Source organism: Xiphophorus hellerii, chromosome 2, assembly GCF_003331165.1.
Source record: "Xiphophorus hellerii strain 12219 chromosome 2, Xiphophorus_hellerii-4.1, whole genome shotgun sequence".
NCBI lineage: Eukaryota > Metazoa > Chordata > Actinopteri > Cyprinodontiformes > Poeciliidae > Xiphophorus > Xiphophorus hellerii.
This window is the reverse complement of record NC_045673.1, coordinates 19,349,908-19,375,349: the sequence shown is the minus strand read 5'-3', so window position 1 is coordinate 19,375,349 and position 25,442 is coordinate 19,349,908. Positions and strand designations below refer to the sequence as shown.

Below are 25,442 nucleotides of genomic sequence, written 5' to 3'. Positions count from 1 at the left end.
TGAGAGGTGTTGTTGGTCATGTTCCAGCTGTCCTCAGAGAGATTAAAGAAAAAGCAAGAAAAGACTGCGGCCCAGCAGGCTAAACAAGAACAACTGAAGAGACTTCACCAAGCTCAGGTGCTCCTTTATTTCCTCTATATAGAGATATTTGTGGCATTGCTTCAAAGCACTCCATCTAAAGTGTGACCTTATAAAAGTGTGAATACGACTGGTATCTGTCAGACTGTAGAGCTTTTTGTGTTGGATGAGTATTTCTTAACACAGTGTTTATTTTGATGACTAAGTTTCAGTGAGGTGAAATGTTTTCCTTTTTTTCCTTTTTTGTTGTACTTGTAGTTATTTTCTCATATTTGCATGTACATGAATTTAAATGACACTTGTAGCACCAATGTTTGCAGAAGAAAGGCAATGCACTTTAACCTTTTTAAATTGTATTGGTAATAAAAAAATGGTTTGTAGATGGCATTACTTGACAGAATAATTTTTTTTTTAACATAAGTTTTTTTAAAACATATGAATTGGCTCTGTTAATTCACCTCTTTGCTAATTTGTAAACAAATCATTATGTTCTCATGTCAGTTTCTTTTGCTTTCTTGCCAGTATTTTCCTGAATTCTGAAGATAGGCATAGGAATTGCTATTTTAAAAAAAGTACTGGTAGAAATTTTATCTTCTGAAAACTAAAACCCTATCTCCATTATTTACCTACCTTGTTTCTAACCCTCATGTGTTTCTTTTTGTGCAGATAATCCAGAGACAACTGGAGGAGGTGGAAGAGAAACAGCGCGATCTGGAGGAAAAAGGAGTGAGAATAGAGAAGATCATCAGAGGAGAAGGTACTTACTTGTGCACAGATTCAGATCAATCCCTCCTAACTTCCTTTAAAGCCTAGAAGCTTTAAGCCATCCAGCTTTAAACAGGAATTCCAATCAAAACTTTGCCTTTCTCCTCTGTAATTGCACTGCCTGCACAGTCCTCCTCAGACTGTTTAGAAAGAAGAATTCTCTTGTAACGTCTGTCTGGTTAAAAGCCTCAATGTAGTTAATGGTTTTATTCACAGCAGACACCAAGACTTCATTATTGATTCATGTTTTCACAGTAGAGAGCTTTGTGCTTCAGTGGAGTTTTCAGTGAAGACTTGCCTTTGTGAGTGGTCAAAGTCTGATGTATTTCTCCCAGCAATGGCCTTGTGGAGCTGACATAGAATCACTCACACAACTCCAAGTCTTCCCTGTTTCTTACTGTATTTCCTCCCTTCACAGATTCTCATCAGACTGACGACCGTGACGAAGCCCAGCTCTATCAGGCCTGGTTTGAGCTGGTTCTGGAAAAGAATCGATTGGCGCGCTACGAGTCGGAACTCATGATCTTGTGAGTGGCAGCATAGAGACCACCTGCATGTAAAAATATACTGTACAGTTAAGATTGCTTGACATTAAGGAACTACAACTCTTTTATCTTAGTGCCCAGGGTCTCGCGCTGGAAGACACACAAAGCCGGCTGCAACAAGATCTAAGACGCCGAATGTCAGTTGAAGGTAAGTCCTTCATCAGATGGTTTTATGGTCAGGGACAAGAAATACACACTTAATTTTTCTCTGTTCTTATTGATGTTCTTTTAGATACAAATAAAAGCGCCTCTGAGCTGCAAAAGGAGATGGAGATCCTGGCTGAAATCATGAGGACAGTAGAGAAACGGGATATGCTAGTCTCCATTTTGGAGGAGCAGAGATTGAAGGAGAGGGCGGAAGACAAGGACCTGGAAAGCCTGGTGCTGTCCAGGGGCTACGAGTTCCACTGGGCTCAAGGGAGCGACACCTGGGGGCAGGAGAAGCTTGAATGATTACTGGTTGTCGATGATGTTGAGCCAACCGTGTGAATTTCTAGTTTGCATCTATCCTATTTTTACGGTTTAAATCTGGATGTGGCGTAGATGCACATATTTTGACAGCTGAGGACATTTTTTCAGCATAAGAAAGCTTAATTTCATTTGGTTTTGTTTCTGTGTTTAATTTTGAGACTAATAAGGAACAACATTCAGCTAAAAACATCTCTGCCAATGAGGTTGTTTTACATTTGTCTATAAGTAGATATAGAATAAACTTATAATAATATGGCTGCCTGGATGACTACTTTAGGCTGCTTCCAGCCTTAAGGTTGGCCTTGCTGTAAAAGGCCAACTATGAATGCATAACTTCAGTGGAGACCACAAGACTTGACACTTTACTGAGGTTTTTATAATTTGCACTGTGTAAATAGTTTACAATGGATATGTTGATTTCAGAAATACCTTGTGTACAAATTACTTTTGGTCACTTTGTGCTGCTGTGCACCCGTCTGTAATTTCTTGTGAAAACGTGATCCTGTTATTTTCTTTTGTGCTTGAATATTGTAAAAAAACCCCAAAAAAAACAGAATAGTATTTGCACCCTGACAATGACACAAGAGGTATGGCTTCTCCCTAAACCTCTGAGGTAAAGTCTCAGAGTGTGAAACCGATACACTACTGGATGAAACTGTACTGCCATCCTCTAAATCAAAGTCCACTAGCCAACTTTGCAGAAGGAGCTCATGTGTCTTAAATTTAGATATTCACCGTCTCCCCTTCTCTATCAGCAGTGAGATTTGCTGTTTTGTTCTACTGCTACTACATTTTGTTTGCCAATGGCTTCATCACACTCTTAAAGACCTACATGTATACATATAGGAATATGAGTGATATGTTTACACTTTTAGTTCTGGAACAAGTCGTGACACTGGTATTATTTCATGTTTTTTTGAGAAATATTTTTCATGTGCTGTGAATTAAATAATTAATCTTTATTTCGTGTCTAATTAAAGTTGTGTGTCAGGGCTCTTTGTTTTGTTTTGAGTGGGTCAAATGGGTGACATTTCTTCAATAAAAATACAGTTTGAATACTGTTGAAATGACTCAGTCTTGGTGGCAGTGATTTTGTTGTGGGTGTGTAAGGTGAGGGGTGTATTCTTGATTGTCTTTTGCACCATTCCCTTTGCAAAAAAAGTTGAACAAAAAGAGCAGAGCTGCTGCGGTTCTCCATCAAAAAGTGTCAGGCGAGGTGGTTTGGGCATCTGATTAGGATACCGCCTGGACAACTCCTTGGGCTCACAAGACAGACTGTATATTTTGTCTAGCCTTAAACACCTTAGGTCGTCTTGAAGGATCTTTCAGAACGACACAGAGGTGTGGAATCTCTTCGTTTTCTCCTGAACTTGTCATATTCATGTGGCAAGAGTATAACATCTAAAAGATGAAGGAGTCAGTCCTAAGGACCATGATTGAGGACCACTGACCTGTGTGTCTGCATCTTGTGCATTTTTGCCAGCTGTTAATAGTGAAACAAGGTAATGCTTTCTATGAACCACAAAAAAGTTTTTATTTGTTTTTCATTTTAATTTTTTTATTCAGTGAAGATACTGAAAGTGGGTAGACTATACAGAGTTTTTATTGTTTAAAATGCGTAACAACTGTAAGAGTAACTCACAAATCCAGATAGTAAGCAGCCTGATCAACAAGGGACTGGTTTTTACCAGGCTACGTAATTTTATTTTCACATTTCTTTCTTCTACAATTTCAACTCGCAAGTTTAAATGAGTAAAATAATTGATACACTCAAAATAAAGTAGCTGTTACCAGTTTAGCTCTTTTTTATTTGTTATAACAAAGCCTTCCTGTTGTTTTTGTTTTCATCCCTGTTACCTTTTAACCCTTCCTGACCTTTTGTTATGTCCTTATTTCTTCTTCCTATATCCCTCTGGTGCCCCTCAGACCCCTGCTATGAAGCCGGAGTGTTGACACTCTCCCGCCTCCCTGCTTCCAGCCCTCTTCCTCGGGAGAGGAGGAGCTTTCTATTCCAGCCAACCTCTATTCCGTTTCCGCTTTAGGGAGGGGACGGTGATTTTTTTTTTTTTAATGACCATACTTTCTGCTCAACTTTAATTTCCACGTCAACTCGGACAGATTTCTGTCAGCTGTGTCGGATTAATCTCTGGTCTCGACGATGGCTTCTTCGCCTCAGAAGTCTCCGTCTTCTCCAAAGTCCCCGACGCCCAAGTCTCCCTCCTCCAGAAAGAAAGATGACTCGTTTCTAGGAAAACTTGGTGGAACTTTGGCGAGAAGGAAAAAAGCTAAAGAAGGTAAACATTTAGCTAAAAAAAACAATATTTTTTTTTATTTTATTGTTTGTTTAACAACCCAGTTTGTAAAAGTATCTCGCAACAATGACACACGTTTTGCAACAAAAATTGGCGAGTCTCGCAGGCTAAACCCTCACAAACTAAAGGATACTACGCAACAAAGTTTACAAAGCTGACCCAAGACTTCTAACGCCTTGATTTTGGAGTCAACTGAGATGGAACACCTGAAAATACAACCTGTAGCGCCTTGTGCTTGTTTTTTATAGCCGGAGGCTACGTCTGTGCCCATGTATGGTAGTAAATCCTCCATTACTGTAATATGTGAGGAATGAGGCATGAGTAAACACAGGCCCGTCTCCCTACTACTGCAAGCTGAGGCCAGCAGCACCACGCCACTTGTAGTTTTATAAATATACTTTTAATTATCAAAAATCTGCTTATTGGCATTGATTTTAAAGTGGGTGTTTATACTCAATTTACATCTTTCATTTACATAATCACCTCCCTGTTTTTATTAGGTATCCCATGGTTTGATTAAATGTTTATACTATAAAATATTTACAATTATTTTTGGTGTGCTGTTCAAAATCCTCACTACACTAAATGTATTTGTTCATGTCCGGTAAATTTCATGTTACTACGTCTATGACTTATTTACGTGGGTTTTGATTTTTTATTTATTTATTATGAATACTCTGCCTTTTAAGAAAACAATTAGCTTTCCAAAAAGGAGACATGTTTCACATCTTGATGGACAAAAAGCTAAGAGACAGACTTTTTTTGTTTTACCTTATATCAGATTGGCATCAACTACCTTTTATAATGAGGATGTGTAGTTACCTGGATAAGACCCTAATCTTTTTGGATATCTTTGGCCTGGGTTTCTGAAGCAAGAAGACATATTTCCATCACAGAAAATAGAAAAAACTACAGCACCCTTATTTTAGGATTGGTATGTGACAAGCTAACTTAAAATAGTGAGTAGCTGCTTTCTTTTCCCTGTTATCTGTGCTTCCATAACGCTCTGACATTTAGCATTTTGTGAGTATCTGCTGTCCAACTGGCTGAATATTACATTAGCTGCGAATGCAAGTTCATAACTCCACAAAAATAAAAATGTTTGCACTCTAGCATTGCAGACATTAATATTGCAGTGGTGATATTTTTGCACATCACCGTAAACATGCTGCAGTGCCGCCATCGTGAAACATGGTGGTAGCAACATAATGCTGTGGGAATTATGCTGCCATCACCAGCAGAGACAGAGAAGCAAGTTGGGGTTGATGGGAAGGATTCAGCTGAATACTGAATTTGTTAAGAGGTCGAAAAATAATAACGATTTAATTGGGGGGTATTGTTTTTACATCAAGTTTCTATTGTTGAAAGCATTTCAGACTCAGGAGATGTGTCCACTACTTAACTACTGTACTCAATGCAGGTAACTTGAGACGTGTTGAGAGTCTCATAAAGTTGTGTATCATGCTCACTTGCTGGTTTTACAGCATCGTTGTATGTTAGTGGTGAGATATACTCAACTGTAGCTCTTGATGATGAGCCTCTTCTGGTTGTGGATGTTTCCCTTTGCTTCACCTGTATTTGCAACAGTTACCAAACATGTTGGATTTCAACTATAGAAAATGTGGTAAGAATATTTGAAAAAGCCTATTTTAGACATTTAGTTTTGCTATTTATATTTTTTACGGAGTGCTGCTTTGACACTAGAGCCTGGTTCAGATATCATTCACTACTGAAGGCTGAAGGTTTTATCACTTTATGAAAAAGGTCTCCTTCAGCCAGATGATTACTTTGTGTCAGTCAGGATACTGTTGCACAGCTGAGCCCAGTATTTATGTTGCCTTTTTTCATTGGTCATTCAAGCAATCACATTATATTCCAGTTCGTTCATATTCACTCCACACACACACACCCACACCCACGCCCACACACCCACACACACACACACACACACACCCCTACTCTCTTTTATATACGCACAGAGCAGCGTGTGGGATGTCTGCAAAGTGTTTCAATGATTTGATGGAAAATGTGGGCCGGTCTCTCTTGTGCTGATGATTGAATAAATTTAAGTCCATGCGACGTTTATGGCAGTGGTTGAGTGTGCCTCGGAGAGAGGGGCCGCTGGCTGCAGCGGGCAGTAATGACTGGATGAAAGCAGAAAAAAAAAAGGAAAATGTTAGAGTGGAGGTAGAGGATGAGAAACAGGAGGGAAACTATACGACTGGGACTGGATGATATGAAAGAAGAGAAGGTCAGGAGGCTTTCAGAGCACGAGTGCAGCCTTGTGCATTTAACGTTGGTGCAAACTGAAAGGACAGCTCATAAATCTGAAGAAGAAATACACAATTCTTAATCCTCATTGAATATTGAGCAAATGTCAAACTTACTTCTGGGTTTAGATGTTAAACCAGAGGCAATTTTAGAGCACAGTCTGTGGACAGTGAGCTGCAGGGGAGAAAACTGGTCCTGGTAGCCAGGAGAGGATGCTTGAAACAGAGACATGGGCTGTGGAGCGTTCTGCCCTCCAGGTAGGACACGACATCACTCAGCATGCATTATTTTAGTGTTTTCTATTGTAGGGGACACTGATAGCTTTATTTTATTGTAATCTTTATTCAAGCAGTTTGATGGATCCTTTTGTTTTATGTTGGAGCAAGGAGGGAGGAGCGATGCACCGCGAGGACACACTTTGTGCATTTCAATTCCTTTCAATGTGGATTGAAATTGAATTTACGCAATGCATATGTCTTTTATTTAAATAAAGGTGACAGATTTACAACAAGGCTTCTGAAGATACTTCAAATTTTTAAAATGTTTCTTAAAAATTTGGAAACATCTATTGTGGTTCACATTCATGTAATAGCATCACATGGTTTATTTGGAGTTCTGAGGTGCACATACATAATGGGAATTCCTCATTTTATCCAAAAGGTGCTCTGTTGGATTTAGATCTGGTGACTATTGTAATACGGTGAACTCAGTAATGTTCAAGAATCTAGTTTAAGATGATTTGAACTTTATGACATTGTGCATTATCCTGTTGGAAGTAGTCATCAGACATGGCTGCACTGTGGTCAGAAAGGTATGGACCCTCAGCAACCAGATTAAACCATACTTGTCTGGTACTGAGAGGGGCCCAAAGTGCGTCAAGAAAATATTTGCTATACTACATTTGCCAGAAGCTGCAGGCATTTTTTTCCAATCTATTATTGTGCAATTATGGTGTGCCTGTATAAAATGTAGCCTTAGTTTTCTGTTCTCGGCCAACAGGAGGAGCTCCAGATGGTCCTCTGCTGCTGTAGCTCATGTTCTTCAGGGTTCAATCAGTCAATCAATCAAATTTTATTTGTATAGCACATTTCAGCAGCAAGGGATTTCAAAGTGCTTTACATCATATCAAACACAGAAACACAATGCAACGTAGAATCAACAATCAAAACACAGCATTAAGTCAAGTTCCATCAATAAATTTGTAATTGCTTACGTTTCAAATACAATCCTAAACAGGTGGGTTTTTAGCCTAGATTTAAAAGAAGTCAGTGTTTCAGCTGTTTTACAGTATTCTGGAAGTTTGTTCCAAATTTGTGGTGCATAGATGCTGAAAGCTGCTTCTCCTTGTTTGGTTCTGGTTCTGGGGATGCAGAGCAGATCAGAACAGGAAGACCTGAGAGGTCTGAAAGGTTGATACAACAACAGCAGATCTTTAATGTATTGTGGTGCTAAGCCGTTCAGTGATTTGTAAACTAACAACAGTATGTTAAAGTCTATTCTCTGAGCTATAGGGAGCCAGTGTAGGGACTTTAAAACGGGTGTTATGTTCAATGTGTTGAGCATTCAGAGTTATTATTCTACGTCTGTTAGTTATAACAACTGGTTATTCAAGCTACTACTTCCTTTCTGTCATCTCAAAACCGGTCTGTCTGTTCTTCTCTGACCTCCGATATCAACAAGGTAGGGTTGGACAATAAAACAACAACAATGTACAGGGTGGGCCAAAAGTTTCCATACATAGAAAAAATAAACATTTTATATTGGACAACCGTTTTTATTTTTGTGGGACTCTGTGTAATCGCTGCACGTCTTGGACCACTTCATGGTTGTTCTGCAACATTTCCAGTTTTCTGAAACTTGCAAATAAGTTTTGCCACAGTGTCATGCGTGATGCTCGTTCCATGTTTTCTGCAGCCATGCGACTGCTTATACTGATGATCCAGCCATCAGTATAATTTCAGTTCTTTGCTCTTTTGTCAAACGCATCTTCTTGGGTATCTGACATATAAAAGAAATATACATTTTACATTCTCCTATGTATTAAAACTTATGGCCCACCCTGTATATTGACTCAATAGACACATGATCAATATCAATAGATCATACATCCGATAGACCATTCAATATTTATTCTATAGAATAATCACTGAACTTCAATTCAGAACAGCATTCTGGGAGATGTAGGCAGAGGAAAGGCTTTAGCCTCTCAACCTCCCACAGCAAGCTAAGCAAGGTAGGTGACATCATCAGTCTCACTCACTCTTTGGTTACCTAGCAACAACCAGTTGAGTAACTTGCTCAGCAGCAGTTTTAGATTTTGCCATTGTGCCCCATTGCTGCTTAAATATAAGTGAAGTGAAGACTGTGGATGAAACGGGAAAACTATTCAATAATTATTGATATCGACAATTATCAATACCGACTGATAGGAAATGCTTATATCATAAAAAGTATTTCACCCATATAGTCCTGCCCTACAACAAGGCATTTTCATCTACAAAACTGCTGCTCACTGCTAACCTTACCCAAAATATGTTTTTTATTAGCAGGATGTATAGACCAGAAGTCTCTGACATACTCAGAACAACCCGCCTGGCACCAACAACCATGCCATATTTAAAATTACTTAAATACCCCCGATGCCCCACTCTGATGCTGAGCTGAAATTTAACCAAGACATCTTCAGCACATCTGGACTTCTAAATGCATTGAGCTGCTGCCATGTGGCTAGCCTTACAAGCAGTTCAGCAGGTGTAACTAATTAAGAGGCCATGGAGTGTCCATTAACAGAATATTTAATATGCCTGTGTCAAAGATTAAAATTTTAATGGGCAAAATAGAGCATACTGATTTCCATTCATTCTTCATTACTACTCTCTGACTAGCTGCTGGGGGACTGAACACAGGAAGTAAAAAAGAGAAAGTTTAACTGGCTGCAGTATGAAAACAGTGAATGACTGAGCAAGAAAGAAAGTCTGAGAAACTGAATTATTTAATATAACATTATTATATTATAGAAATAGCATTTGCTGTATTTCCACCTTACGTTTTAAAAATTTAAAAGTGACATGACTGACACTCACCTTACTGTGACTCTTCTTCCTTTCTTTTTGTCAGCCCTTTCGTCCATTCAGTAATGTTTTTTGCACACTGAAATCATGTTTGGGATTGGTTATGTTTTTTTGCCTTTGGCATCGCAGAAGAGTATGACGTCCACGCCATCTAAATTTTCTGAAATGTATCTGTGAAACCAGCCAGCTGTTGTCTTTGCTTTGAGAAACCAGAAAGTTATCAAGAAATAGATGGGGTTGTGTTGCATATTAACATATCCATGTGGTCTGTCTGGTTGAGCATCATCATGGTGATGTCAGGTAGCTAAGGTGGTAATTCAGAAAATAAACCATATTAGGCACATATCACTCTGCAAGAACATTCACACACTCCTCTGTATGATGTGATGTGTGTGTGTGTATTCATGCAGATATGCGGGGTGCATGCAATCACTTGTGGGTGGTGTTGATTGGGAGGATGTTGTTCAAGTGCGGGCAGAGAAATTCGCAGGATGTTCACTTCATGCTCCTATAACACTCTCTCACACATAAAAAGCAGAAATAGATCTCCCCCAATCAAACCTCCTAAGGTATCCGACACACTGAGAAGAAAGGCTTGCTGGGCTTCTGTAGACCACGCTGAGAAGCAGGAAGCAGGCTCTCTGTGTTTGTCTGATGTCAAGTGGCTATTGGTGGAGCGCTGTTGGTGGAGCGCTGCTGCTGAAGGCTGTTTATGGAATCGAGGAAACGTTTAGGGAGTTGTCCAAACTGTTGCTGAAGTACTTGAGAGATAATAAAAAAAACTTTTTTTTTTCTTTTTTTTTTGCCTAAAGGAGTAGTTTTCTTTGTTGAAGATGTGTTTGAAGTGTTTTCCTGGATTATTTCATGATTCCTAGGAAGAATAGGAAAGCATAGATGTATTGTACATGGAATTTTCAAAAAAAAGGTATGGAAACATATTTTAGTCCCTCTCCTCATTAGTATCAAACTGTGACAATAGTATATCTGGTGGAACTTCAGCTACTTTTAGTGTTACTTACAGGAGAGTTTAGCACCAATTGTTACTGTAAGTACCAAAAGCCCAGTAGAAACTAAAGCAGGTGACAGGGAGGTGAGAATAAGTGCTTGAGGCTTCTTAGTCTACATTTCGTGAAGTCAGCACTGGGATCTGGGAATAACATCAAACCCTACATATACCATTAACGTTCAGAAAACTGGTGAGATTTGCTCAATCTTGAATTAATGCCAAGGAAAATGGAGAGAGGGAAATAAATGATTCTAGGAAATGTGATTGATTCTTTCGGAACCGCTTTGCTATTCCATTATGTAATCAGGTTATATCCAACAAATGCTTCCGTCGTCATTGTTTATCCACTTTAACATTTCATTTTCCGTTTGTCCCCTCACTATTATTTGGAGGGCCCACTTTGTTTGCCATGTTGCAACTGCAGTTGCACTGGGACAATAAGAAACCTTAAAATAAGCTCTAAACACATTGAGATATATTTTGTTTTTCTAAATAAAGAGTATGAAAAGAGACAATAACCATCTGATTTGCACAAACAGGCAAACAAACCATAACAAATTATTTATACAACGGAAAGCTTTACAAAAGTAAATTGAGCCTCTTAATAGCATGTTTATTATCCACTTTATGATCAAGGTTCATTAATCTGATTTGTTTTATATTCTCTTTTTTACAGTATCCGAGCTTCAGGAGGAGGGGATAAATGCCATCAATCTTCCTCTCAGTCCTTCACACTATGAGCTTGACCCTGAGGACACCATGCTAGGTAACACTCTGTCACACACACACCGACACGCACATACACACACCTACACATGTAAACAGATGATATTTTGTGTTCAGATATAAGATTAAGATGCAGATTCAGATTAAGCATGTAGATTATTTACTTATCACGTTATTGTGCTGTTTTTTTATAGATTAAAGTAAATTGAATAAGGTTTCAGTTTGACCATCTTTCTAAATGTCAAAATGTTGATCTTTTTTGTATGCCTGCTGTCTCTGTCTTCACAAATGGTATGACTCTAATTAAGCACATGCTCGCACTGTTGGGAGGGTATTTTATTTGTTTCAGCTTGTCCTGAAAATGCTCATTTTTGCAACAGATGACACAACATTCCCGTGGTGCTCAAGATATTCTCAGCAGTAAAAGTATCCCTACAGCTTCAAGGGTAGATGGTACTGAGTGGAAAACACTCAAAGTTAGCCATTTGCAGAAACGGAAAGAGACGTACGAAGCAGTTTGAAAAGCAACTGTATTTTCTACAACCTGTGGAGACATTTCTGCTGTTCCTTCATGCTGCAGGAAAGTGAAAGCACTTTCAATAAGTCAGAGAAGTTTGTTTTTATCGTCTTTTTAATATTTTAACTTGTTTCTCTCACGGATAGTGCTAGATTTAGAAATGTTGACGGTCGTGGTTATCTCAGAGTTATTCTCTAGGGAATAGACAAAGAAGCATTGTTTATAGTTAATTAGCTATCCACACTTGTTCTAAATTATGATATAAGCTGCTTAAGTCTTCAATTTGAACTTTGTAAGTATTTCGTCATTATTTTAAAGTTTTAGTTATGCATGATGCCTCTAATGTAAACTAGTGACCAAGGCTATCAGCAGAAATACTTCAACAAATATTTTCATTGTTTGTTTTGTAGAACTTAAAGGAAAAATAAAAATCGATTAAAATTTGTTATTCAGTCAAAGAACCAAATATCAGAAGTCGACTTCGAAAGTTTGATTGGTTCATCTCCAAATATAAAATGTTTGGAGCTCTGTGATTTGACAAATAAAATGGCTTGATAAAAAAGTGAGAAACTCTTTAGATAAGAAACAACTCATGAGTTTTTTTTTGCTTGTAACATTTATTTATTCATCAGAGGAGAATGAAGTGCGCACCATGGTGGACCCCAACTCCAAGAACGATTGCAAACTGCAGGAGCTCATAAAGGTCTGAGTTTTTAAACTCTGTATTAAGCTGTTTGTGAAAGTACTTGTTTTAGTATGTACATGTTTCAACATGTAGAAATTTTTAATTAGTATTCAATCACTTTTTGTTATCTTTGATCATTTCATCTTTACATTTTTTTCTTCTGATACAATCTTGGGAATTTTTTTTTACAGCATTACATATATTTTACAGATAAAGAAACAAGCACAGGTGTCTGGGCAACAATGCACAGGGAAATAAAACAAATTCAGTTTGATAGCACGCTGTTCTGTCATTTTCAGATATGCTCAAATGTGTTTTCTTTATGGTTTAGAAATTAAATCTTACATAAACTTTGGACCTGTTTTCTGTTGTGGAAGCTTCACTGCTTTGTGCTTGCTTTTCGAGCTACTAACCCCATTATTTCTACATTTCTTGTATAAATTATATATTTAAAATATTGTAACTTTCACGTAGACATTTGCTCAAACATTTCCCCGTTTGTCTGTGATGTAGGTGTTGATCGACTGGATAAATGACGTCCTGGTGGGCGAGAGGATCATTGTGAAGGACCTGACTGAAGATCTGTATGATGGGCAGGTTCTGCAGAAGTTATTTGGTGAGAACTTGAACCCTCACAGAATCTGGCTGGACTATTTTAGTGTACCAAATCACACATCTTTTCATGTTGTATTAAAATTTGTTTTTTATTTGTTCTCTGTCTCTAAAGATTCTGATTTATCAAATTAATAAAATCTGTGGAGTTGTTTGGTAATGAACAATAATCCTACAATAATCCCAAAGCATAAGAAATGCAGGCAATGGAGGTTGAGTTTTTTCATAGGACTTTATAAAATAATGACAAGACTCCTAATTTTTGCCATAGACAAGCTCCTGTTATTGCCAAAATTGGTTGAAGGAAGTGACTGTTTGTAAAATTAAATTGCAGTCATTGCAGCCATCTGACTCATTCAGGACTAAAACAAAATTCTTGCAAGCTGTGGGGTATTGTGTTAGTGTAGATTTCTTTCTATAACCAAAGATGAAGATATTGTGTCAATTTGTTTCTCTAGTGCTCCTGACATCATTGACATTAAAAAAACTAAATCAAACTAACCAAATACTCCAAATACTCATTTAAGCCCGTTTTAGACTCACCTGCTGAGTGTTATCTCATTCATTTGTGTTATAGAAAAGTTGGAAGGTGAGAAACTGAACGTCGCAGAGGTGACTCAATCTGAGATCGCCCAGAAGCAGAAGCTGCAGACTGTTTTGGAGCGCATCAACGAATCGCTCAAGCTGTCCACCAGAAACATCCGCTGGAATGTCGACTGTAAGAAAGAAATATAACATTTTATTTGTGTTTTAGTAAACCCTTTTCAGTGTCTTCTCTCAATTTCTAAACATTTCTGAGCAGTGTGTTTTTATTTGGACGGCCTGGGAAAGTGTGAAATTGGATCTTGTCCTCTTTCAAGTCTGCTTAAGTGTTGAAAAAAGATAAATTAGTATTCCTTCATAAAAAAAAATAAAGATCAGAATTATTTTTATTATTATTTGGATTTGATTTATATTTGGTTTGCAACATCACGACTAGAATTTTTTTTTTTGTTTCAAAATAATACACACTTATTTAAAACTCCACAAAAAGAGATTTCAGTTTTTATTTGCCCTGTAAATCATCTTACTTCTGTATTTTAAGCCGTCCCCAAGGTTCTCCATTGAGCTTTGGTTAAGATTTAAAAAGATAACCTTGTCCAAATCTATTATCTGACAATAAACTAATGTCAGATTTGGGCATTTCCAGAAAAAAGAAAAACAGTAAAATAACATCCTAACACACTGCTGAATTGTAGGCAAGCGTCCGCCTTATGTTGTTTTATAATTAGTAAAGAAAAATAAAACCCAACTATGCAAGTCTTTAAAACTCAAATATCCCCATCAGAAAGATCTTTGGGAAAAATCTGGAAAATGTATGGAAATTATTTAATTTTCAAATGGAAAATTTGTAGGAAGACTGCATTTGCTTTAGATTTATGCTACCACATGAATTCCTCAATGGTGAGAACAGCCTTTTAACTCGACCAAAACGAAAATGTCAAGCGAAAAAGAAAACTAATGAACCGATTTTCTGTTTCAGGAAGAAACTTGCAAACACAAAGAAAAGGAAAAAAATCGATAAAAGTGAGAGCAGTGCACCACAGAAGGACAGTACTAAATGCATTTCTTTCATAATAAAAAAATACTTTGACATTCTTACTTGGGTTTCTGGTGGAGGCTGTGTCCTTGAAAAGCTATTGTTGTGAAATGTCCTCAGAAATGCTAAGGAGCACAGTCAATAACATGGAATGTAATTGATTTCGCTGTCCTTTTATTTGAAGAGCTTTTTCCTAATCAATGTTGTTTTGTTTGTTTTCCTTTGATCTCTCATTTGATGTTGTAGAAATACTCTCATTCCTGAATTAGCCTGTTCAGATCCTTACGTGCAGGGACGATGTAAAGAACGCCCTTTTAACGCTCACTTTGTGATGCAGTAATGCCACTGACTTCGATCGGAAGCTTTAGACTTAATTGATTCTTTGATTGTTTTCTGGATTATAAACCCTATTTGCTTGCTTGTTTGTGCCTCACAAGATGAAACTAAACAGTCTGTTTGTGATGGAGCAAATCGTGCGCTCAGTTTTTAAATTTTATACACAGAACGCCATGAAAAAGTGTTTGGTCCCTTATGGATTTCTACTGTTTTTGTTTTTTTATGTGTCAGATCACCCAAAAAATAAACAGCAGACACAGATAACCGGATTAAAGGCCAACCAAGTGCAGTTTTCAAAGGTTGATTTCATGATGTGATGATGTGGAAATATATATATATATATTATATATTTATTATTTATTATATATACTTATTACTTCATGACCCGATGTGGAAAAAAAATATTGCTCTATTAAACAGCTGCCAACAAGCATTTGCCACAACAGTTTGTTAGTTTACTGTGTAAGAAAACTTCAGTTTTTTGTGGACCTTTCCCCTCAATAAAAGAGATTATCATTTTTTTATTCACTTAGTTTTTTTGTCTACTTTTAGTATTTGTTTGATTACTTGGAACAGACAAAAACAACAAAAAAATAGAGTGGCAATTTTGTTTTCATATTATTCATATTGTTGTCATTAACAAATCAATGATAACACAAGACAAGGTAAAAAACAGTCCAATTACTTAATCTCCTGTTTCAGTAACATAATCTCACGCCGAATATCAGTAAAAATCTGCATCTTTTGATTCAAACACAGTGGCCAAATTCTCTAAGCTACTCTTAAAAATGGGGAAGACCGGAGAACATCCCATCTTCATCAATCTGACAATAGCTACAAGAAATAACTTCTCACGTCAACTTAACCAGGAGCAATAATGAAAGTTTATAACAACTGGAACTACACCAAATGAGGCTGTTTGTCTTTCCACCGCACACAATGTGGAAATTGGTAACTCAGCTAACATCAACAAACTCGCACAAACTCGCACAGTCTCTATATCAACAATTACTTACTGTCTATATGCAAGGAAGAAGACTTTTTCTATCCCATCATTACACATGCTAATGCTTGAAGTTTGACAATTTCTTCCTGTGGTTCTTCTTCCCATATCAGCGGTCCATGCTAAGAGTATAGTCGCCATCTTGCACCTGCTGGTGGCGCTGTCACAACACTTCAGAGCACCAATCAGATTGCCAGACCATGTTTCTATTCAAGTAGTGGTGGTTCAGGTTGGTGTCTTTTTTTGTGTTTGCTAAATTGTGCACTATTTTACCATGATTACTGAAGCTGGTGCCTTTTTATATTAATACTCTTAGTTTTTTTTTTTACTTAGTCTTTTAATTTTCAACACCTTGTTTCCTTTTCTTCTTTTTGTACTTTTTCCTCTCATATTTGGCAGCACAGCTTGCATAACATGTATACAATGAGTCCCTTTGTGTCTTTCAGAAGAGAGAGGGCATCCTTCAGTCCCGGCAGATCCAAGAAGAAATCACTGGTAACACAGAGTGAGTACATGTCTTTGTGTTGGCCATTCTTACACCTCACCGCACACTTCAGCACTGCTGAAAGATATTAGAGTTGGTGCTTCAAAGAAACCTCCCAATAATAACTTTTTGCAAAACACATTGTACTCTTGAAGTGCAAATAGCTCAGCCTTTGTACCTTTTCAGAAAAATGTTTGGGTGGTGTTAGGTCACGTAACTCTGAACTGCCAACCACTGTTGTGTTGACACAAAACAACCAACCAGAGATAAAACGGTTTAACGGACACAAAATGTCTGATTTTTGGGCATGGTGTCGCTTAAGTTTTGCCCTGACACTTAAACGTCCAGGTCTGAAAAAAAGTACGTGTTAAGAATTTGTTCCGTTTTTACTTTGTTGTCCTAGTTAAATAATTCAGATACCAAAACAAATGTTAAATTTAACATTTTTGTAGTTTAATGTGTGCCTGGGAAGTCAACAGAAGAATCTCTGATGGATGCAGCTAGAGATTAAAAAAGATTTACTACACAAGATATAAAAAAAAATTACCTTAATAGTATCATAAAAATATATCGTTATAGTATATGTTGCATTTATGACATATCATGAAAAGGTTTTTCATTTGTGCACATTGATGAAAAGAAAACATTGGAACATGGAAGCTATGCAGATCAGTTTAATGGAAGTGTTAGCTTAATTTAAAAATAAATAACACCTATATTTAGTACTTAATAACCTAACATGTGCCACCTAAAAAATTCTCTTCTCGTTTAAATATATATTTCATTTTCTGAGAATTTGAAGTTTGCAGCCCCCTCTTTCCCTGAGCCAGTGGAACAAATGTGCACAGGTGAAATGACGACCATTGTATCTAAACAAGCACTGTGATGGCACCCTCAGCTGAAGAATTAGACAATTTTAACCAAGCAGAGCCTCTCTCGGTCTTTTTGTCTCCCCTGTGAGGGAGTCCTGCAGCCTGACAGCACCAACGAGGGAGATAACAGCAGGCCAACACTCACACACACTCACATTTGGTTGTGGTGGATGGATAGACTGCTAATAACACACACATGCACACACACAATGGTGGTCACAGTGGAAATGGGTTATTACCACACCACCAGGACTGTTGCCCGGACCTGCCCGCGTTTGCCATCAGAGATTACACCGTGAACATGTGTGCGTGTGCTTTTTGTGTGTTTGCTTGTCTGTGCGGCTGCCATTTCTCGCTGGCCTGCCCGCTGCGATATCTTTGCCTTCGGGGACACTCATGCTGCAGTGATCCCTACCCTCCAGAACCACCTGAGCCTTTCCAACAAAAGCCTCCTCCAAAGTGCGGACGGTATAATAACAGACAAGAGGCCCTTCATTCCCACAGAAAAGCAGGATGTTCTGCACAGACATGTCTTCATTTATTGTTTTAATACCCTGCAGTATTTGAGGTGATTGCATTGTACTGTAACATGTGGCTGTTTATAACAATCCCTAGTTATTAAAACACCTAGGGTAACAATCTGTGTCCATTGTTAATCATATTATTAGAGCTGGCTTTATTATTATTGTATTGTCATTTGTTTAACATAATCCCTCCATTCTTTGCATTCCTCTGTGATTGAACCTGAAGCATCTTAAACATTCCTGTTTATTATGAACATTCAAGTGTGAAATTCTCAATATGAAAAAAACTGCTTCTGATTTCTGATTCTTTTTTTTTCCCAGGGCTTTTTCTGGCAGACATGGTAGGCATTTATATAAATATATTTTTTAAAATTTTCCCCTTCTTTCATCCTTTTGTTATTTTGTATTTATTAATATTTTTTCTTTATCCTCCTCAGAGCGCGATGCTTTTGACACCCTGTTCGACCACGCTCCAGATAAGCTGAATGTTGTCAAAAAGGTAGCGAGGCTTCACAGCAACATCACAGATTTATCTGTCATCTCTGACACAGTCATGCAGAAGTGTGACATTTTATAATGAAACAAAGAGACCCAGCGCTCACACACAATCCTGAACGCTCTGAAACTTTAATATTTTCAGTATCTCAATAAGTGTGGGATAGTAAACTAGAATATATAAAATGTTGGTATTACTAGACTTTTCTGTTGTCTTAAGGTTGGAGCATCCATCCATCTATCCATCCTGGTCACTGTATAAAAGTGTGACTCAAGTTAATATCTTTTTTAGATTTTAAAATGTATCTAAAAATGGATTTAAGGATGTCATTCTAGGGAAGTATGAACTTTGATATGAGAAATGAGTAGGTTATATAATGCCTTTTAAAGATAACTTCCATCAAAACGCTCAAAAATGTTTGATAGGAGATATGTTTAACTTTTTGTTACATCATCGATCATTTTACTCTCATTTTCTTTGTTTGGGAACTGAGGATGGTATTTAGAGAAATTTGTTTGTTCTTGCTGTTTATAAGATTTAAGCTACTTAACAGTCTGCGGTTGTTTACATCTAGTCTATCACTGAAATATGAGCTGCAGGCTGACCAGTCAGAGAAACTGGCCCTGGGATTGTTATCTCCAGATGATGCATTTTCTATAGTTTCAATAAACAATTTAATAGGATGGTTTTCTATTCTGACTCTATTTTAGTGCAGTTTTGACCCGATTCAGATAAATACTAAGATGACCTGAGTGATCTTGAAGAATCCTGATGTTGTATGAAATTCGGAGAATTAAATGTCATTTTTCTCTATTTCATCACCATTCTTAATTGTTTTACATTCAAATTCCAAATTTCAACGAGGTCTAATTTTTTTGCATTCCAAATGATTTTTGTTTAAAGTAATGGATGTCAGTGTCAACTTTTAATTAGTTAGTGGTGCAATAATTTACAAATCAATGTATCCCAATTACGCTTACTTTATATTGAAAGCTATTTTTAAATAGCAATTAATATCATTTTTGCCATTATCATTAAACACTTTATTGCTTATATCCATGATTTTTTGTTTCTTTGTTGTGTTTTAGACTTTGATCACTTTTGTGAACAAACACCTAAACAAGCTCAATCTAGAAGTGTCTGAACTGGACACACAGGTGAGTCACATATTTTACCCTCACAGCTAAAATGTCATTTAAGATTCAGGAGTTGACTTGTCCTTGTTGATCTGGGCTAAGTCTAGCTGCTTTGGATCTATCTTTATTTCAAAGGGTTCTTTATCTCATCAACAGGCACCTGTGTGGGAACTGAGGGAACTATGTGGGAACACATACAGTACAGATCCAAAAGTTTGGACACAACTGTGTGTCCAAACTTTTGGTCTGTACTGTATATATATATATGTGGAAGGTTTTACTAGACAAATTAGGAATTTATTTCTCATGCCATACAGGAAATGAATAGCTTCTTTTAGTTTCTTACAACCTTTGTTCCAATGAAACTCAGTCTGTCCAATTGATTACTGTGATGGCAAAACAGTTGACTAGATTCTTTAAACAATATTATTTTTCCAGTTGTGTCAAATTTGTCTTCATGAATTTGTGCATTTGTTTTTGTTTAGTTTGCAGATGGGGTTTATCTGGTGTTGCTGATGGGTCTGTTGGAAGGATACTTTGTGCCACTCTACAACTTCTTCCTCACACCTGAGAATTTTGACCAAAAGGTACAACGTCTTGATTGTCTTTCTACTTAATACCTTCAATGAGCAAGTTGAAGGCATCAAATGGATTTCCTTTTTAAGTATATTATTAATTAAAGAGTCATCCAATTTGGAATGAGAACCGTTTGAAACGGAGACCACATCTTCGGTAGGGAAGTGTGGAAAATGAATCTCACCTTAGCTGTTTGTAGAATCATTTAATGAAGTTAGACTAAACTCAGAAGTTGTAAGAGGCTAATAACCAGAAAGGAGGTTAGGATGTTAGGATGTTAGGATGTAAGGATGCCTCAGTGCTCTACGCTGTCGTTACAGGTTAGAGTCCTGGCCTGTTGAACTTTGCCGTATGTCTTCCCCCTCTTTCACAAACCACTTTGCTGTCGACTAACTGTCAAGTACAGGCCAATAGAGCCAAAATACATTGTTAAAAAAAAAATATATATATATATATATATATATATATATATTAAACTGCAAGGTTGAAATAATTTATACACTTTTCCTTGCCATTCTAATGTTTAGCTCCCTTCATTGAGTCGTTATAAGATTCAAATCGGTAATCTGGCTGGGCTCCTACAAAATCTTAATATTATTCCAAGTCAGAAGATATAATAAAAAAAGATTACAGTACTTTAGACTGAAATCTGCCAAGGGAATTACTATTTTTTGGCTGAACTGTACATCTGTTGCATTCATTTTTTTTTGTTTACCATGATAATCTGATTTAAATGACTGAAAGCATATTTGACATGTAGAGTTACAAACATGATTAAATCCTATTTCTTTAAACTCTGATGCGATATTCATTTTCACTACACTGCAGAGTGCTAACCTGTCTATTCTGAACCTGTCTCTCCTGCCAGACACAAACTTGAAATCTCCCCAAAAGAACACTAACACCACTTTCTTCCCTCTGTATTTTGTGAAGTGTTGTTGTCCACTCTGCTGCTTTGTTACTCCTATTTTTTTTTCTTTCTGAGCTCATCTTCATCCTGACCCACAGTTTAAGCAACACTCTTAAATCAATACTCCATTTCGGAGGAGCCTTCTGTGCTCGGAGCCAGGACTCTCCTCTCAATAGCTTGATAAATGTCGCTCGTTCTCCCAGGAGCCCATTCGGCTCAGCCGCTGGCCTCCGTAGTACTACGGTATTCTGAACAGGCAATCTGCGGACACCACAGTAGCCTTTTGTTTGGGTTTTAGCCAGCAGCCCCTGCCAAGCCGCGGAGCAGAATGGGCATCGGTGCTACAATGCACACAGCCTTTCCTGGCCCAGAAGAACAAGCACTGGCCCCACAGCATCTGTAATCTCCTATTGCACAGGGAAACAGTGGAGTGGCTCAGGGGCTCGGCTCTGTTTCCGTGTGTGTGTTCGAGGCCTATCAACGATACACCAGGGGTGGGCTGAAAAGTAGCACAAGGCATCAAGAAATCACTCCTGCTCCTGCTCAGTGGATCTCTTCTTCAGGCTCTTCCTTTCTGCTTTTTTGTATTAGATGGGCTTAGGTCACGCTTTTCACACAATAAGCCTTTGTTGGGCAAAGCTTTTAGTACTTCACAGCAGGAAGGGTATACACACACACATACTAAGAGCACACACACACACACCCACGCACACACAAATGATGGGCAGGGAATAGAAAACATCTTTCAACTGTTAGCCTCTTCTCCCTGATTGGTCTTCCTCTTCCCCTACAGATCTTTTTACCCTCTAGAGATTGCTGTAGAAGTCCTTATTTTGGTTTCCTGAACACAACTGGATCTCTGCTCATCCGACACTGTAGGTCTGTCAGCAACCTTAGAAAATGGCAGACTAAAGAAAATATCATTCTCATACTTCAGACATCATAATTATGACTTAATTTGTCTGCACATCACCCAGGGTTCCCAGACAATCTGGAAGAGGAACTAATTTAATTTCAGTGTTTTTCATGTCCAGAAGCAAATGGAAAAAGACAAAAATAAAGTAGAAAATATTTTTTTTTCCACATTTGATTTCCTTACCTATTTTGTAAATGTTGTGTTTTTCCTCTTGTCCTTTTTTTCCTGTTCTCCTTTGTCTTTCCTCCCTCCTGCTTGTACGTCTTTCCCTCCTTGTTTCTTTGTTGCCTTGGTTCTGTCCTTCCATCATTGTGTCCTAATTCACTTCTGTCCTGTCGTCTTTTCTCAGTTTTCTGCTTTATGTTATTACCTCTTTTTCCTCCTTGGGTACTTCCTTCTTTTCTTCTTTGTGCCCTCAGTTTCTTACTCCTTTCCTTCCTCTGTTGTGACCTTCCTTCCTTTCTCTAGTTATTTGCAGATTAATAACTATTAAACAAAGCTAAATTCAACAGTTTTGTACAGATATTGTTTTCCTGTAGAAGATTTATATTATTTTTTACAGTAAACCTTTGCATTTCTCATACACTAGAAAATACAATGCAAACAAAGATTTGCCCTTTTAAAATGTAAATTAGATGTATAAGTGCCACTGACAGCAATAAATACAATATATATATTTATACATATGTACAAATAATAAGTGTGAGTGGTTGAAATTGTTTAGCCATAAGTACAACTTTAAAGGCGAAGGAATCAATTTCCATTTCTCCCTGTAAATAAGTATTAAAATTAAGGCAATTACTTACCAACTACTGCATTTTAAACTGTACTTAATATTTTTGAGTGCAGTTCAATTTAATTAATTAGATTTCATACATTTTTCTACACAAATATGACTAAGTGGGAAGTAAGTGAAATTGATTTGGTGGGCTGCACAAAGTTTGCACCTTAATACATGCAAGCTCAGCATTAATCAGTGAGCTGTACAACTTATCATCAAACATTTATTCAGGGGAAAATGTATCAGACCGGCTGTTCATACAGTAGCTTTGAATAATTTTGAATGGCCTCGATAAAGAATGGTAAAAAAAAATCCCTGGCAATCCAGCAAATGTAGCTGATGCAGATTGACACATTTTGTATTTTTTTAGGATGATATTTTGAATGCTTTTATTTTAAATAAGTAAATAATTATGACCCCTAAGCTAAATTCACTAAAATAAGGTGTTGAAAGTATTCATGTTGAGGGATTATTATAGGCTTCCCCAGTTATGTGACGTCATAACTGGCTACCGACTCCCCTAGTGATCTATATAGATGGAATCACTGTCTGGACCTTGGACCTTTTTTGATGCTGGTGATGGGGACATGTGGACATTAATAATTTAAGCTGCTGGCTTTTTTGTGCTGCTCTTAAAGGCTAAAGTACTTGCAGAGCACAGCTGTGCATGAATAAACCCACCTGAGGTGTGTGTTCCCCTGTTAGAAAGTGTGACGGCATCATCTTTCTCCCTGCAGGTTCACAACGTGTCGTTCTCTTTTGAGCTGATGCAGGACGGAGGCCTGGAGCGACCAAAGCCCCGACCTGAGGGTGAGATGCCTGTTCATCACTTTTATGCTTTCCACATTTGCTTTTTTAAACTGTACCGTGTCCTGAAAAGGAAACAATGACTGAGACAGTACTTGTCTTAACTCTAAGTAATATCTTATGCCTAAATTGGGTCAAAACATTTAATGTTAAAAGACTTTCTTTAAGCGATGTATCCATCTATTATATTCTCTTTTCATGCATCCATTCTAGCAATTTTTTTTCTGGAACTCTAGAAAAGAAAGAAATTAAATTTTTGGAACAGCCGAGCCAAATTCAGAACTAAATTAGAATGGAAATCTGTTCGGCTACATGGAGAGTTCTGTGGACAAGAGATGTCCTTGCAGTCTGAACTCATGGAAAGTAAAGAGGGCAGAAACAGAAATTAGGTCAAGATGTGGTCAGACCCCTACCAGAAACATCATCATTTTAAAATGCAATCAAAAGTATTGCTTTAAGGTTGTGCATGCTTCTGAAACCATATTTTTTCAGATTTTTCCATTTAGTTATTAAATTTTTCTTTCCAACAGTTCCTTGCTTTTCATTTGAATTGTGCAAGCTATGCATATGCCACATTAGAAATGGAAAAAGTTTGGAAATATTTTAAAATTGTATTCAAAAAACATGGACTGGATGGAATATGAGTAATTGAATAGGTTTCTGGCATTTATTTGATTATTTCTCTGTTAATGATATTTGTTATAATCAGCCAGGCTTCACATTAGGTTTTTCTTTATTTCTTTTTGCAAAAGGAAATATTTGCCTGGTTGGTTTTCAGATAACAAAAAATTCTTATATTTGCCTAATCTTTAATTCTCTCTTGTCTTTTTCCTCAGATATTGTGAACTGCGACCTTAAATCAACTCTGCGTGTCCTGTACAACCTTTTCTCCAGGTACAGAAACGTGGACTGAGCGTTACACTTCACAAGTGGGAACACGTTATAGCAACCACAACATTCTTATCAATGTTTTGTATCCTCTGTGTGTTTTTTATATTTTATTTTTTAACAAATGCATGAATCGCATTCAGTCTGCTAGATAAGAAATCACACAAATCTGTATCTACTTCCACTTCTGCAGAGACATGCAGCTTTTTTAAAATACATAAATAAAATAAAACTTTTTGTGAAAAATTGCAGGAAAGTCTTGCAGATTTAGAGCTGAAAAACATTCAGACATATTATCAAAGCTTAGTTAAGTCCATTGGTGTGTTACCACAAATAAATATCATGACCACATTTCAGATTATCTTTATATTTTATCTGAAAAGCAAAAGAAAGAAAAGAACGTTTATGCGTATTTATTGTGCATTTTGATACCCCTTTTCCAGCTGTTAGAAAATGTCCTCCAGGTTTGTTTATGTTCTCATAAGTGCCTTTATTTAAACCTGTGAATACTATCAGCTTGATACTAGGAGGAATGTGCTCCAGCTGTCTTAATGCTCCAGATTTCTGTTGCAGACAAAGTAAAACCCTAAAGATTTTTGACCAAAGCTTTGCTGTACTCGCATAATTAAACATAAAGATTTTGCTAAGCAACTCCTTACCTTTCTGTATTTTCTTCCATAAAATTTGTTTTCTTTTTAACTGAGGTGCATAAGCATCTAAAAAACCTTTATACATTTTTTATATATATATATATATACAGTATATATGTGCATCAGATGTTAAAGACAGCTTTCTGCTAAAGACAACTCTATCATGGTTTGAACATTCTGTAATGTTTCTGTTTATGCTCTTATGCTCTACATTCAATAAACATTTCAGTGTCTGAACGTGCTTAAACTTTCTGCCCTCTACAGAAATAAAGAGGAATGCGTTTCCATTGAAAACAAAGAAAAAAAAAAAAAAATTGGGGTCAAAATGCTTCAAATTTTCTGAGCACAGAACGACAAGTGAACCTCCACAACAATTTTCTTTTCACTAAATTGAGAGACTGTTAGAGAAGTGGTGTAAAAGCTTT

The 25,442-nt window shown here is 37.2% G+C and overlaps 2 protein-coding genes across 7 annotated transcripts in view; both read left to right on the top strand.

Annotated features, from left to right (window-relative positions):
• The window catches only part of mical2b (microtubule associated monooxygenase, calponin and LIM domain containing 2b), a 385,618-nt gene extending 382,689 nt beyond the window's left edge, over positions 1 to 2,929 (top strand). For all 6 annotated transcript variants that reach the window (XM_032586562.1, XM_032586552.1, XM_032586523.1 and 3 more), the window contains 5 exons: positions 28 to 117; positions 745 to 835; positions 1,262 to 1,370; positions 1,463 to 1,536; positions 1,621 to 2,929. In XM_032586562.1, the coding sequence (XP_032442453.1) occupies positions 28 to 117; positions 745 to 835; positions 1,262 to 1,370; positions 1,463 to 1,536; positions 1,621 to 1,841 (585 nt within the window). In that variant the 3' untranslated portion in view covers positions 1,842 to 2,929. The remainder of the gene's footprint in view (positions 1 to 27; positions 118 to 744; positions 836 to 1,261; positions 1,371 to 1,462; positions 1,537 to 1,620) is intronic.
• A 967-nt stretch (positions 2,930 to 3,896) lies between these two features.
• Positions 3,897 to 25,254, top strand: parvaa (parvin, alpha a). Its single transcript, XM_032588590.1, has 13 exons — positions 3,897 to 4,153; positions 11,196 to 11,285; positions 12,395 to 12,465; positions 12,961 to 13,063; positions 13,637 to 13,777; positions 16,091 to 16,206; positions 16,424 to 16,482; positions 18,179 to 18,198; positions 18,295 to 18,356; positions 19,442 to 19,510; positions 19,975 to 20,076; positions 23,410 to 23,482; positions 24,316 to 25,254. The coding sequence occupies exons 1-13, from the start codon at positions 4,018 to 4,020 to the stop codon at positions 24,390 to 24,392; spliced, it is 1,119 nt and encodes a 372-aa protein (XP_032444481.1). The 5' UTR covers positions 3,897 to 4,017; the 3' UTR covers positions 24,393 to 25,254.
• Positions 25,255 to 25,442: the final 188 nt, after the last annotated feature.